The following is a 15531-nucleotide window of genomic DNA, read 5'->3' as shown; positions in this document are numbered from 1 at the left end:
AAGAAGATGAAAAACAAACTTTCTGAATGTTCAAAAAATGTGAAAGACTGAGAGAGTGAAAAAGAGAGAAAAGAGAGAAGGTGAGGCGAGTTTGGTCTCAGCTGGTGGGCATAGTGCGGCAGGGTGTGAAATAGAGAAGTGTAAACGATGATTAAATTTAAAAATATAAGGTGATGTATGATTAGGAAGAACAAATACAAAAAAAAATATATGATGAAAATTTAAAATTTAATTTTAAAATTAAATTGGATGATTATAAAGAAGAAGAAATATAAACTAAAAAGTAAAATTTAATTTTAAAATTTAAAATTTAAAAATAATAATGTATAACATTTTGATAGTGTTTTGGTAAACTATTTTTTCAAAAACTTTTAGCTTATTGATTTTAGCTGTTTGACAGGTAAACCAGCTAATTTTGGTGTTTGATAAATTAACATTTTCAATTAACTGATCGAGTCCAAAAGCTAATTTTGAAAAAAATTGTATATCCCAACTTTTCAAATTAGTGTATAAACAACTAATATCAGCCCGCTATTTTATCAAACATTTTAATTCAAACAACTAATCGAATCAACTAATACGTAACATTTAATTTCCGAACACAAACACCTAACAACTAATTTCCGAACACACCCTTTTTAACATATAAGCCCTCTGTTAAGTAGGAGTGGTTATTACATGCATTCATTGATTTCATTCTGAAGTAGTTATTACGGTTAGGACATATTTAGAAATATCATAAAGTAAATGCACTTACTATACGTGTTCAACCCAAAAACCAACCATAAATTTATACTCCACTTCCATTCCATGGACCATAAATTAGTAGAGAGAAATCACAGACACATTATATCTTATATATATCGACAATTGTTGGAAAAATCTCGTGGGAAATTGATAGTTAGGGCATGGCTTTGCATTTGAGCAGCGCTTGCTTCTCCGCGGTTAAGGTTCCAGCAGTAAGAGCAGCGGCGGCGCCGGACCAAGCGGTGAAGACGAAGGAGGTAGAGAAGGTTAAGCTCGGTGGCTCGGAGTTGATGGTCACAAGGCTTGGAATTGGGGCTTGGTCCTGGGGCGACAATACCTACTGGAATGATTTCGAATGGGATGGTAAATTTTGCCGAATTCAATTTCGATTACCTGCGTGCCATTGATGGATTTGTGCGTTTTCTGTGGTCTTCGTCTGTTTTTTAATTTTGACTGTAATTTTTGTATTTACAGTTGGTAATATCTGATAGCTGCAGTATGTTTTGAATGGGATGGTGAGATTGGTCTAATTTCATTAGTCAATTTAGGGGTTTTTGAGTTTCTGTGGCCTTCATCTTCAAATTCTGGTGATTTGTATTGTTAATTGTTGCAGCTTGGTGATGGCATTAGAGAGGGGGTGTTGATTAATCTGTTATATTCATCCAATGAATTTACTTAATGTAAATTAAATTTGATATTTCTCACAACCGATGATTCCGTGGGTAGAAATGATCCAGTCAAGAAAAACAAGTTAATGATGTGTTTATTCATCAAAAATTTGTTAATTATTCCACATTCTCTATAACATTAATGTATATGCCAGGGCCTTAATGGAGATGCTAATTGCATCTTGTGGAATTATTTCATTTGATCTTAAAATGTTGTGGCAAAAAGTGGTATCGAACCATCTGGTGGGGTTAAAACTGATTTTTTTATCAAAATAAAAGAACACATTTCTGTTGCTATGTTTGTTTGGTTAAACCATTCTTTGCAGAAGTTTTATCTTAGATTAAAAGTGTGAAACCGAAAGCAATTTTTATGCTGGAAGATACATTTGGAATTTATGGAAACAGAAATTTGCGAAATCAAGTGATTATTTTAGAGATTTTTAAATTCGTGAGCTTTTTCACATAGTTGGAATAAACTGAGGTATGTGATATTGTTTTTAACCAAATATTTGTTCTTGCACAGAGACTGTCTGCAGAAGTAACCTTAGAATGGCGTTCTTCTACTTTTATTAGTTTAGGCTAAGCTTCTGTCCTAACAATTGTGACTATGAATGCTAAAGCTGTTAGAGGCACTTACACTTATGATGACAGACAGGAAGCTAAAGGCTGCTAAGGCTGCTTTCGATGCCAGCATTGACTGTGGCATAACTCTCTTCGATACTGCCGAGGTTTATGGCTCCCGGGTAGGAAGAATTGTTCAAATTTCTCTGATTCTTAGTCTGTCTTTATTTGGGTAACAAATGTCCCGAATATTTCTTGTCTCCTTCATCAGATGGCATTTGGTGCTATCAGCTCTGAAACACTACTCGGAAGGTAAGCTTCACTGATGAAAATAAGGACATTAAAAAATTTCCTCAGAAAAAGCATTACCTAATAATCTCTTTATATGTATGTTGTAAGATTCATCAAGGAAAGGAAGCAAAGAAATCCCGATGTTGAGGTTGCTGTCGCCACCAAATACGGAGCTTTGCCATGGAGACTCGGTCGCAAGAGTGTTATTTCGGCCTTAAAGGATTCTTTGGCGCGCCTTGAGCTGTCTTGTGTTGAACTCTATCAGCTTCATTGGTATGAGATATTATCTTTGAAGTAATCATTTTGTATTTTAATTTTTTTATTGAAATAGCGCGATATTTTTGGCGATTTTTGCAACATTTTATATTTTACAATGGCTAGTTTTAAATTTTAGAAAATTGTTTTTAATCCACATGTGCTTTAAGATATCCACACCACTCTCCCCCATGATTTAGAAATTGCATGAAAGTTTATCGTATTTTAGAAAATATTACATATAATACCCTTAAAATTGTATAAGATTCCCTAGTATTTTCCAAAATATTGCACAAAATCCTTTATTAGAGGGTTTTGTGCAATATTTCAAAAATACGAAAAAGTCTCGTGCTGTTTCTAAATCATGAAAGAGAATAGTGTAAACATTCAAAATTACTGGTGGATTATAAACAATTTTAGGTTTAAATTTTTATACTCATGTATTGATATTTTAATCATACCTATGATTTTCTTTCCAGGCCTGGAATTTGGGGGAATGAAGGTTGTCGGCAAACTTTTTCCATTCCATACATAGTAATCAAGGTCATTAGATCTGAAAACATGTGTTTTGAAGGTCGATGATTCATAATAAATTGTGCAATTGATTTTTATTAGGATACATCGATGGTCTAGGGGATGCAGTCGAGCAAGGTCTTGTTAAAGCTGTTGGGGTATCGAACTATAGTGGTAATGTTTCTCATGAAAACTCGTTGATCAATGCACCATTGCTCGGTTTTCAATTTTATGTGACATTTGGTTAGTTCAAAATTGGTTTTGATTTCAGAGAAGCGCCTTCGCGATGCATATGATAAGCTCAAAAAGAGAGGGATTCCTCTGGCGTCGAATCAAGTAAACTATAGCTTGATATATAGGAACCCCGAGGAAAATGGCGTCAAAGCAGCTTGTGATGAGCTTGGGATCACCTTGATTGCATATTCGCCCATCGCCCAAGGTAAGGGACACAACTTCCAATCAATTATTTTTCAGTTTTTTCATGCATCAAATATCATATACTGATTGAAATGATGTTTGCTGTTCTATAAATAATGTTGGAAAGTTTCAAAGTTTTGCAAGTTGCACGACTTAAGTTTGAATATATACAAAGGTTGATTATATGAATTGTGTGTATTTATTATACCTATTGTTGCGATGAAGTTATTTTTGGGTAAAGGGTTTTTAAAGTTTTGATTTATGTTGTTTTTTAGGTGAACATTGTTGAATATGATGTTTTGTATGATATATTTTTATTAAGAACGATAAGATTGTACTCAGAAGAAAAATAAAAACGAATTGAGAAAAACTTAAAAAAAAGAACATAGCCTTTATGCTTTGATGAAAAGATTTTCGTATGGAAAATGCATGTAAAGGTTCGATAATTCCAGCCATAGTATTTCTTGTTTGAAGTCTAATGTGAGTGTTTTGCCGCATTAGGCGCTCTAACCGGGAAGTACACGCCCGACAACATCCCATCCGGTCCACGAGGGCGAATATACACTCCGGAATTCCTAACAGTAGTAAGTTCCTTTAGCTTTGAGTGAATAATAATAAGGCAAAATTGCTCATAACTCTCTTGTGGTTTCGAAACTCAGCGTAAATTCTCCCATTATTTTAAAAATTGCATGACATCCCTTTATACTTTAAAAAATGTTGTATGAAACTACTTTGTGGTTTCGAAATTCAGCATAAATCCCCATTTTACTTTAAAAAATTGCATGACGCTCACTTATACTTTCAAAAATATTGCATAAAACCCCCTGTTATGCAAAAGATATAGATAGGAAATCATCTTCTTATCACACGAGGAAAGTTTTATGGTGGTGGGGTTTCATGCAACGTTTTTTAAAACATAAGGGGATACCATGCAATTTTTAAAGTACACGCTGAATTTTGAAATCACAGGGGAGTTATAAGCAATTTTACCTAATAATAATAATAATAATCATAATAATAGTTACCATATTCGTCATCGGCTTACTTTGGTCTATCCACAGCTACAACCTTTAATAAACCGGATAAAGCAGATCGGGGATGGCTATGGAAAAACTCCAACACAGGTTCTATTTTCTCAAATATTATTCCCACATGTTGATTTTCCGTCTACTGATAGCACGGTAATATATATCAGGCAACGCATTATATATAAATATCTAATGCATATTTATACTTTATACAGACATGTATTGTCCGTTAAATTTTTATATGCTATATATAGTATTTTTATGTGTTGATTGAGGTAATTTACATGGTGCGAGTAAACCTTCAATTGGTACTCTAACCGAAGCGATATATATATATATAGGTTGTCTTAAACTGGCTGATTGCACAAGACAACGTGGTACCAATCCCGGGAGCCAAGAATGCCGAACAGGCTCAAGAATTTGCAGGCGCTGTCGGCTGGAAGCTCAGCACGGAGGAAGTCGAAGAGCTGAGAGCAATGGCATCGGATATCAAACCGGTCATTGGTTTCCCGGTGGAGAAACTATAGGTATCATGTATATATATATACTAGAACTCGGCAGCGCAACTATACTATACTGTTTGGGTGATTTGTAATGTAAAAAGATTATGTATTGTTATAAATATAATATAATTCATTAAAAATATATTGATATTTACATTAAGAATGTATATGCATCTTCTATTGGACAAATATTTTTATTTTGTTTTGTAAAATATCAATTTTTTAAAAAATAGTGAAAAGTCAATTTAAAATAAGCAATGAAGTGGGGTACATCACAAACGGACAAAAGTATATAAATATGGAAAATAATTTGAAGAGACCACAAAAGAACGAAGAGAAAAGAAAATTTGAAATAGAAGAAAGATAACTCTATACGGCTATAATAATATATATATATTTTTTTTCATTTACTGTGTTCATATTTTTATTTTCCATTCTTTCATTTTAATTTTATGTTAAATTTTATAATTTAAATTAAATTAATTAATTATTTTAATTTTAGTTTATAATTATTTTTATTATATAATAATTACTTTTACTAATATAATTTTAATTATTTATTAATTATATTTCTTATAAATTCTTATATTTACAATAAAGTAGATCGAAGAAAGTAATAAATAATCTATATATTATGTGATCAAATCTTTTTTCTTAATTAAAATGTTTTATAGAAATAATTGTATTAATTGATATGATTAATAATTTATCATTAATATTATGTAATTATAATTGATATAATTAATAAAATTATTATTAATAATTTTTTTTTTTAAATTTATTATTATTATTATATAAAAAAAAGACATCAATGTTGGTCTCAGTCCATTTTCAACTCAAGCCGTAAAAATAACAACTTTGCTATTTTAGGTTGGGTTACTCCCCTCTTCTAGGAGAGGGTATATCTCAACAGAGAAATGACTTTTTTATTTTTTATTTTTTTTTAAATTAAAAGTTAATTAAAATTTACTTTAAAAATTATGATTTTATTTTATTATTTATCAAAAATAAATTATTTTTATATATTTATATTATATTTTATAATTAATATTTATTTTATTTTATTTATTATATTTAATTAAAGAATACTCAATATTTTCCATGAAATTAGTCCAGTTTTTTTTGGCACACAGTTTAAAAAATATTGTGTTAGATAGTTAATTAATTTGATTAATAGACTTAATAAAGTGTTATATTAAATATTTTTTATTTGATAAAATGTTAAATTAAAAGTTAAAATATTTTTTATTTTAATTTTTAAATATTAAATTTTTTATTTACTGATATTATTTAAAAATAATAATAATAATTGTATTTATTGTAAACAATACATGCATTTAGATAAAAATAAAATAAAATAATTTTAATAACTTAAATGTAATTTATACAATAAAAAATGTAATCAAGAAATTATATAAACAATACATAAAATGTAATACCACATCGCATACGTACGGTACAAAATTTTTGGTATGATATTTTACCGTACCGTACAAATATTTTGGTATACCGAATTTGTGAATAAAAAATACTGAATTACGGAAATAACATGCATACTCGTAAAAAAATTACCGAAAAACTTTCAAAATTTCGATACAATATGACTTTTTTTATATGATAACGATATACAATAAGATATTTTCAGTGTATATAGATAATTAAAAAAATTGATATTTTGTATATATTGATTATTTTATACAATATCGATATTTTTTTTAATAAATTAAAAAATTTGGTACGGTATACAATATATTTCGATATTTTCGGTATACTATCTCTAACTAAATTGTATACATGGTATTATAATATAATATTTTATGTCAAATACCGGAATTAAAAATAAGTTTATAATTTTGCTTTATAAATAAGTTCTATTTTTTTTTTTTTTTGAACAAAAAAAATCAATATCAAATCTCATTTTTAATTAATTTTTCAGCCATAAATTTTCAAATCAAACATCAAATTTTATTATATATTATATTAAAATTTAATTTTAAAATTAAATGAATATTTTTATATAATATTAAATATTTATTATTTTTATTATTCAAAATTTTAGCCCAACTTCTAAATTTATGATTAACAAATAATAAAACTAAAGATATTAGTAAGTTAATAAAATATAGTTAAGTTTTTTTAATTAGAAGTATTAGTTATTAATTATTACTGAAATAGGAAAGTGGACTAATTTTATTGGACAGCTAAAGAAGGAAAAATGAACTAATTTAGTGGGAGGAGGGAGTAGTACATAGTATTTTATTTATATTGTAAATAAATATTATTTGATAATATTAAATTTTCATTTTATTTAATTTGAAAAATATTTATTATTTTGTATAATCAAATAATAAGAAAATTTATAAATTTTATTTATTGATATAATATTTAAAATATTTCTATAAATTAAATATATAAAAATAATAAAATATATATTTAATGTTATTTATAAATTTAAAAAATTATAAAAATAATATATAAAATAAAATATTTATTAACCTGCCAAAATAGATGGTGTGGTTGGACCTGCAAAATAGAGTGTGATTAAAGATAAAAATACTGTCAAAAATAGAGAAATGTATTATAAATCCTGCAAAAATAAAATTATATATTGGAGATAGTCACACTTTATATCTCTTATTAATTATGAATAATTAATAGGTATTTATATAATAAATATTATAATGATTGGTAAGTGTATATATATATATATGTATATGTGTATGTCGTGTGTGTATATATTATGTTTCAATAAAATACATATGAGATCCGCACTTACTAAATACATTTAAGCACAATAAATCTAATAGTTAATTTGACTGATAGCTTAAATAGTTACGTGTAATTCACAATTAAATTTTTAATCATAACAGTCCTATATCGTCTTCTTTCCATTTTCAGCAAAAAGTCCATAAAAGCACCATTGTTGGCTTGGCTTCATCCATTGAAAGATCTGCAGTTGTTTTATACTCTCTTTTGTCATTTAAATTTATTTTCGCTGTTTTTTTCGATTGTTATATAAATTTATTCTTGTTGTCCTTTTTAATAAAAAAAAAATATTTTTTATACTTTTTGTTTACCCTTAAAATAAAATATTTCTATTTATACTTTTTCCGGAGTAATTTTCTTATAGGGCACTAAACTGAATTGAGCTCTAAGTATTATCATTATTATGGATGCCACATTGTTTCCTGATTGGAATTCCAAGGTTGGATTTGAATTCCCAATCCCAATTTCAAAAAATCTCTTGGATAATCACAATATGTCATCTTTCGATTAACATCTTTAATTTCTTGTTATCTTATCCCTAAATCAACTTTTGGTTGCCTCCATTGGAATACTACATAATATATCATACATCACATTAAATATAAATTTACATAAGGTATATAAAGTAAAATTGAAATCACATATTAATATTTCATACAACATATGTTATCTGTTATATTTTCATATATTAATTGGGACAACTAGCATAGTGTCGATAAATTCCCAATTAGTACGCTAATTGAAGCGATAGTATATTAATTAATAATGTGTATTTCTATTTAGTTGAACTTTTTGGTGTAGTTTTTAACAATTCCTTATATATATATATATATATATAGGTACATGTGTGTGTAAAATTATGTAGATTGGAGAATGAATTGGTTGAGCTTCTATGGCAAAATGGTGAGGTAGTTTCACAAAGCCAAAGTAATAGGAAACAAAGCCATGATTATTAGACATTATTATTATATAAAGATTAATTAATTGGATTGGTCACACTTAATGTAAAAGAATTCGCAGTAGCTATCAGAATATGCGCACCGGGTAAACTCCAACCGGGCCTAATACCATGTAAACTAAGCCCGACAGGCAAAATACAGGCGAACTATGTGTGACAAGTGACCTGAGGCGTCGGAAATTTGAAATCATAATCTTACGGTAACACGTGCCAACCCCTACACCAACCTTTCTCACTTTGAGTTCCACTCAGTTAAAACTTCAAGCTCACTTCATGTTTGTTTGTTTGTCACAAATACAAGTTACAAATTTTTTATTTTATTTTATTAAATTTAAATTCAATTAATAATCATCATTTATTTACATTTTAAAAAATTAAAATTATGTATAATATTATTATAAAAATATTAATTTAATTTGTTTACAAACACTATTGAACATTGAGGAATAAACTCAAACTCCTTCGAGCTGAAGTCACAAATAGCAATGGGGACTCACTAAAAGGTATCTACTTTCGGACAACATGCATGTTATTCTACTACTATTCTCTTGCAATTCTCCATCAAACTATGAAAAAGGTACGTAGTAATAAGTTCAACGTAGAATTTTCACTTACTTATAGCAAACCATCACTTTCACAAAGGGAGGGGGTGGGGTGGGGAGGGGGGGATGTAAACTAACCACAAAGCCATCCCTTTATTACTTACACAATATTACCACACACACCAGTAGTTTTTTTTTTCACATATGTCCATCACTTTTTTTTTCTATATATATATATATAAAAGAGAAGCAGCAAGCTCGTACCACCGACTACACCAACTGATCGATGCTCCGATCATTCAGCTGGCCAGACAAACATTTAGTTTCTGCCATTCCTCACGGAGCACAATCAGCTGTCCGGTAAATTCACATCCTAGAGATCAAAAGCGGAGCAGAAATCGGGATGCCATCACCCATGACAGGCTGGAACAGATCCAACTCCCCATATCGCTCCAACACCCGCATCCTGCAATCATCAGCAGCCTTTAAACCAGTCGCGTATGCACCATGAACAGATCCCGGGTAGTCTATGCTTGTAGCTTCCCCAGCAAAAAATAGGTTGTCAACCGGGATCCTAAGCCGTTCATAGAGATCATGAGATTTCCCCACTAGGTCGTAGCTGTAGGAGCCCAGGGTGTTTCTGTCCGTGCCCCAATGTGAAACAAGGTACTGAATCTGCATGATTAATCGACAAACTATCAACCGAGGGTTTCAAATTTTCAAAGCAATAAAAAAAATTAGTGGGATCCAAACAGCATATGCTTCCAACAGGCCATATTAGGTAAGAAATAAGAAAGTTGAAACATGTAGTGAAATAATTTACGTCTCCAGCCAATTGTCACACCATTGCTCTGGAGATCACCGGCCCTCTCAGAGATGGTGCCAACAGCTTATTTGGAGATCAACTGTTCCTAGGATACGACAAATGGATTACTAATCTCAGCCCTTTGACGTAAATCATTTAATGTTCATGCATATAAATGAAAAACAAGAAATGGAAAAAAGATAATGGAAAGATACCGGTTCAGAAGCATTTGGAAGGATCCTTTTAAGCTGTTTAAAAGCAAAATTAGATGCATCCTCATCCGACATTTTCTCAATTTCACGGGCAAGTTGTCCCGCAGGCATGTAAACTAGAACAGAATGACCTGTTGCCTTGTGCAAATTAAGAAAATAACTGCATTCGTAAGTGGTTTCGGCAACAACTCCCAAGAACTCTACATTCGGCCAGAAAACTTTCTCAAAGTGCAATATTATCTTGTTCTCAATCCCTACGCCGAGGTCATTAATTGCTTCTTCCTTCCACTCCGGCAGCCTCGGCTCAAATTTGATGCTGTTTGATTTCAGAACACCAAGAGGAGTTGTAATAATTGCTGCATCTGCTTCAAACGCACTTCCATCTTCTACAGTTACCTTTACTCCATTGTAATGCCTAACTATTTTTGTCACTCTGAAGAACAGACAGAAAAAGAATCTCAGAAATGAATTCATTTCCGCATCAGAAAAGGATGTTATTAAGGATAATTGTATTATTTTACCTGTGGTTTAAGCGGATGTCGAGACCTTTGGCGAGAGTATTAATTACAGGAAGATATCCACGGACCATGAGGCCATGCCCTCCTGGAAGCAACACTTCCTAATGAATCAAACAAGAAAACAGAAAAAATATCATCACAATCCAACTACGGATATCATCAAGTTATAATGTCATTTATTATATTTTCTTAAAATCCACATTGAAATAATGGGGAAATTAACAATTAACGCTTGTGAAATACGGAATGTTCAAAAACATTCTCACAAAAACATCAAATATCCAAACTGGTGTTTGTTACAAGAAAAATTAAATAAATGAATAAAGCAATTTAGAATGTTTAATGAACAGTAAAAATAAATGACCAAATAAAACACTTTGGCTGTTATGATTGGGTGGATTTGAACTTGAGGGTGGATTTTAAATTAATAGATTTGAATTATGTCAGATTTGAAAAACTTAACAATTAAATAACATGCTATAAAGAATATTTGAAATATTAAAGAAGTTAATTTGAGATCCATCATATTGCCAACTAAATTTAATGAATTTAGCGAAATCATTTGAAATACCTTTAACCTAAAATCCTCCAACCGAACAGGGGCTTATTTTTTTAAACAACTTTGAAAAGGAGCCCAAAGAAAATCAACCAAACTTGCTATGTATAGATAAGCAGCACTGTTATAAATAACATTAGTTTTTTATTATTAATTATTTTTTCTCAAGAGGGGTCTTTTCAAACATTTGATATTTCATAAGAAGCTAATTTACGATTGACTCTACATTATCCCGGATCATTCCAGTTACAAGGCCACTTCAGATTGCAAGCCCGTTCAGCGACATCCCCATCAAGAAAAATACAGGACCAAAAATAAATAAACAAATAAAATAGAAAGAATAGGTGACCTGGTCCCAGCCTTTAAGTGATATGGTATCAGCATCTGCTGCAAACCAACCCTCCATTCTGCATAGGTACCATTGTAGCACCTTCTGGGCAAGTCCCTCCAACCTACAGAACAGGTTATAGTGTTTATATTTACCATACATATGTATAATATTACCAATATTTAAATTATAAAATCGTGTGCCACATATAGTACCTTAAGTCTGGCCTTCTCTCAAAAACAATTGAGATGGCCTGTTGTATGGACATGTCCTCACTAGATTCAAGTCGTATAGCCTCAGTCTGAAGCCAAAAAAGTAAACCAAATTAGAAATAAGCACAACAAATTGCACTGATTGACAAAAACGAAAGAGAAGTTCAGTGCAGTAAATATGCAAAGAAGAATTATCCTATCATTAACAATAGCACAGCATTACAATGTCATTAGTTAAAAATTGTATGTCATTAAAGAATTTTTTGAGGTAAAAAATAAAAATAAAAATAAAACGAGTTTATTCGGATGTTACTTTCAATCTGAGCTTTCAGATCTCTCATCAGCTTCACTGAGGTTTTTTATTTAATAGGGATATTTCAGTAATTATAAATCATGACTTAAGATATTTGAAATTTTCCAAAAAAAATACATATGAAACACAAGCATTATATTTGAAAATATAATGAGGCACAGAGGAGGGTAGACGTGCCTCTTTCAAGATGCTCTCGAATGTTTCGCCAACCTTTGAAACTAGATCTTGAGAAATTTGATTTCCATTCACATCAAAGAGTGAAAAACTGAAAAATAAGAGCGACAGCTATCAGTACAGCAGAATTATAAAATTCAGAATGTGTAAGATCCGAAACAACAGATACGGTCATACCTTTCTAAATCGTGATCATACAAAACAGAGTTCTCTTCACTAGTGCGATAAAGTGGTAATCCCAGTCTTCCAATCACCGAAGACAGTGGATTTTCCTTGCAAACACCATGTAGCCTGAGCATTAAAACACAAAGAGTAATGAGAAAGAGAATTTCATAAATCATTTAAATACATACAATTTACTAAAAAAATTTATTCATTTTCAAGATTTTGCCAAACACAGCTACCCAGTAATTTCTATTCCCCTGGGGGTGGGTTTGGTTGTAGCTTTAATTGCAACAAAAAGTACTTACCACGATGCTCCCAAGTCTACAGGGAAGCCAAAGGAATAATCAGTATGTACTCGACCACCAATTCTATCCCGTGATTCCAACACGACAACCTGAAAAATCACTTTCTTCATGACCAAATTCTTTAAATATGCCTGCCAAAATAGACAATCCAACTATATACCTGAAATGAGGCGTCATGAAGTGCTCGTGCAGCTGCAATACCAGAAAAACCAGCACCTATAACAATCACAGAAGGATATTCTGTGGTTCTTTGAAAGGTTGAGTAGCAAAGAGCTGGAAGCGAACACATAATCAGGCGTTAACTCGGTGGTTGAGTGATTTAACATTCCACAAGCATAAAACAGAAAAATGTGCATTTGCGTAACATACATCAAAAGTAAATTAGTAAAAAATTACTATAAAAGTTCACTTTCAAAAGTTATAAGAATTTTTATATTAACATAATGCATCAATCACCTAATCCGGTGATGGGTTCCCATCATGAGTCCTTGTCCAAGTAACAAGTATGACCTAATTTCCACACAAATATATGAACTACATCCAAGGAAACCTAAACCTAATTATTGAGTTTATTCACTTGTTAGTCCTAATCAATTAACCATTTATTGATACCTCACGTAATAAATTTGCAAACTGGCCACCAAAAACAGTTTATTAGTTGACAAAGAAAGATCAACAAACATCATTATAAAAAATAATAACCACAGTATCTTGACAGAGAAAAAATGCACCAACTCATCATCACAGATAAAGAATGAAGCGTTTCTTTTCTCTTTTTTATTCCACTTTCACTGCAATCTATAAAGTGAAATCTTTTTTCACACCTATAAACATCATTTTCAAATCCTAATCTCGAAATAAAAAATCAAAACCAAAACATATTACCCCCTAAAAATTTTCAAATCCAAAACATCCAAATGTAGCCGAAGTGTTTTGCTAACTGTTAAAGAATGCTTTTGAGTTCATTTTGGCTTTTGCTTCCAACCATTCAGAAACAAGTACTTTTCATTTAGATGCAGGATTCCATCGTGGGCCTGTTTTCTTGATTATTCTTTCTTTTTATAACCCTATATGCTCATAAGAAAATCTCACTCTTTTTTCCAAATCATTTAGTTAACAACTCTCATTCTCATCACACTTCAGGTAATATCGGTCAAAATCCGATAGAGATCTTTCTGATGTCTTCCAAACAATTTTGTTTAGTTTTACAATTCATGTTAAAAATGGCCCTTCTTCCAAACACGAATATAAACAAATTATAGTTAGAAATTTATTAGCAACATTCCAGCTACTTGTTCGTCTAATTTCAACTTGTGACAGTAAAAAAACACGTTTTTTCTTCTTTAATTGTGACTTTATTTGCAATAATCTACCTTTGAGTGTAATTTTAACTTGTAAGTAAAAAGCAGGCAAGGATAGATAACAAAAAAAAAGAAAAAAATAAAAATCAAACAAACACACAGAAACAGAAAATAAGCACCATCCATGGCATCTAAGGAGCTGAACAAACAAATAAAAGCAAACCCTAACGAAAAATTAGAAGCAATCCATTAAGCAATTACCCAAAAAAAAAAAAACAGTGAGAGACAAAGACGCATACCTCTCCTCAATTGGCGATTATTCTTCTTCCCCTTGAACTCCATAATCTCACCACTTGGTAGAACACAAACGATTACTAAAATCTAAAGGAGCGATCGCAATTAATCTTAACAACAACAGAAAGAGCAGAAAGGTATTCGATATTGAGAATCGTAGGATGAACGTGATGAAGTGATTTGAATTGGAAGTAGCGAGCTTCACCGACCTACTCATACGTCTCCGGACCAGCCCACCGTCCGATCAGTACCAAATCAACCGACCGACCAAAAAATCAAGATTTAGGAGCCAAATCATAAACCCCAAGAAATCAATCAATCAACCAACCAACAGGGAATTCCCCCAAATTGAACGCCCAGACGGAGACTCCGAAATCGGAAAATTCTAGAGTACGGCAAATTGAGGCAAGGCAGGAGAAGAGATGGCTCATGGGCTTTTATTTATAGTGTGTGGATGCATCAAATCTTCAAATCTTATATTCCAGATTTTCTGTATTATTATTATTATTATTATTATTATTTTGAAGTTTCTACTTTTCTTTAATTTTTATTTATTTATTTATTTTTGTCCGAATTCAAATTTAATTTTTATATATATATTAAAAAAAAAAAAAAAGTTATCGTGTATGTGGACAGATTTAATTCATAAAGTTTACGGTTAGGTTTGGTTACAGTTGAAGAAGGCAAATTATCATTTTCTTTTTTAATTTCAATTATACTTTATAAAATAAATTAAGTGGATATATTTGAGTGTATTTGTTTAGTATTGTTATGAGGTGATGGTCATAAATTATACATTTATTTTTAATGCAAAATTTTAAAATTAATATTATTTTAATTATTATAGTAAGTTAAAAGTAGTATAAAATATAAATATTTATTAAAAAAAAAGGAGCAAAATATTTAATTAAATGATTACTGAGCAATTCAACATATAATATAAATATGTATAATGGATAGATGGAGCATTAGATATGGAAAATCCTAGACATCTCAGGTCATCTGTCACACATAGTTCGTTTAGTGTGACTTTATCATCGAGCTTGGTTTGCAGAGTATTAGGTTCAGCCAGAGGTTTACCCAGTCACTACAAAAAAAA

General features: G+C 30.6%; 2 protein-coding genes across 6 annotated transcripts; one reads left to right on the top strand and one right to left on the bottom strand.

Annotated features, from left to right (window-relative positions):
• The first annotated feature begins 819 nt into the window (after positions 1–819).
• On the top strand, positions 820–5137 carry LOC127248168 (uncharacterized oxidoreductase At1g06690, chloroplastic). The gene is made up of 10 exons (XM_051270398.1): positions 820–1110; positions 2067–2158; positions 2248–2288; positions 2376–2540; positions 3002–3024; positions 3138–3209; positions 3307–3474; positions 3954–4036; positions 4514–4576; positions 4822–5137. Exons 1-10 carry the CDS (start codon positions 909–911, stop codon positions 5005–5007), a joined length of 1095 nt encoding a protein of 364 aa, XP_051126355.1. The 5' UTR covers positions 820–908; the 3' UTR covers positions 5008–5137.
• A 4158-nt stretch (positions 5138–9295) lies between these two features.
• Positions 9296–14860, bottom strand: LOC127247546 (polyamine oxidase 2-like). Of its 5 annotated transcripts, none has more exons than XR_007837892.1 (11): positions 14438–14860; positions 12998–13110; positions 12838–12926; positions 12545–12658; positions 12371–12458; positions 11884–11969; positions 11690–11792; positions 10788–10885; positions 10270–10699; positions 10073–10160; positions 9792–9924 (listed from the first exon to the last, which is right to left on the bottom strand). XR_007837892.1 is itself a non-coding variant. In XM_051269433.1 (11 exons), exons 1-10 carry the CDS (start codon positions 14478–14480, stop codon positions 10140–10142), a joined length of 1185 nt encoding a protein of 394 aa, XP_051125390.1. In that variant the 5' UTR covers positions 14481–14860; the 3' UTR covers positions 9792–9924; positions 10094–10139. The 5 variants fall into 5 exon arrangements, 3 of the variants coding, with proteins under 3 accessions (XP_051125389.1, XP_051125390.1, XP_051125391.1); XR_007837893.1 differs by having other exon boundaries at positions 10073–10154; XM_051269433.1 differs by having other exon boundaries at positions 10094–10160.
• Positions 14861–15531: the final 671 nt, after the last annotated feature.

Source organism: Andrographis paniculata, unplaced genomic scaffold (genome assembly GCF_009805555.1).
Source record: "Andrographis paniculata isolate CXL003 unplaced genomic scaffold, ASM980555v1 Contig32END, whole genome shotgun sequence".
NCBI lineage: Eukaryota > Viridiplantae > Streptophyta > Magnoliopsida > Lamiales > Acanthaceae > Andrographis > Andrographis paniculata.
The sequence above is the reverse complement of the archived record's forward strand: the minus strand, read 5'-3'. Positions and strand labels throughout refer to the sequence as shown.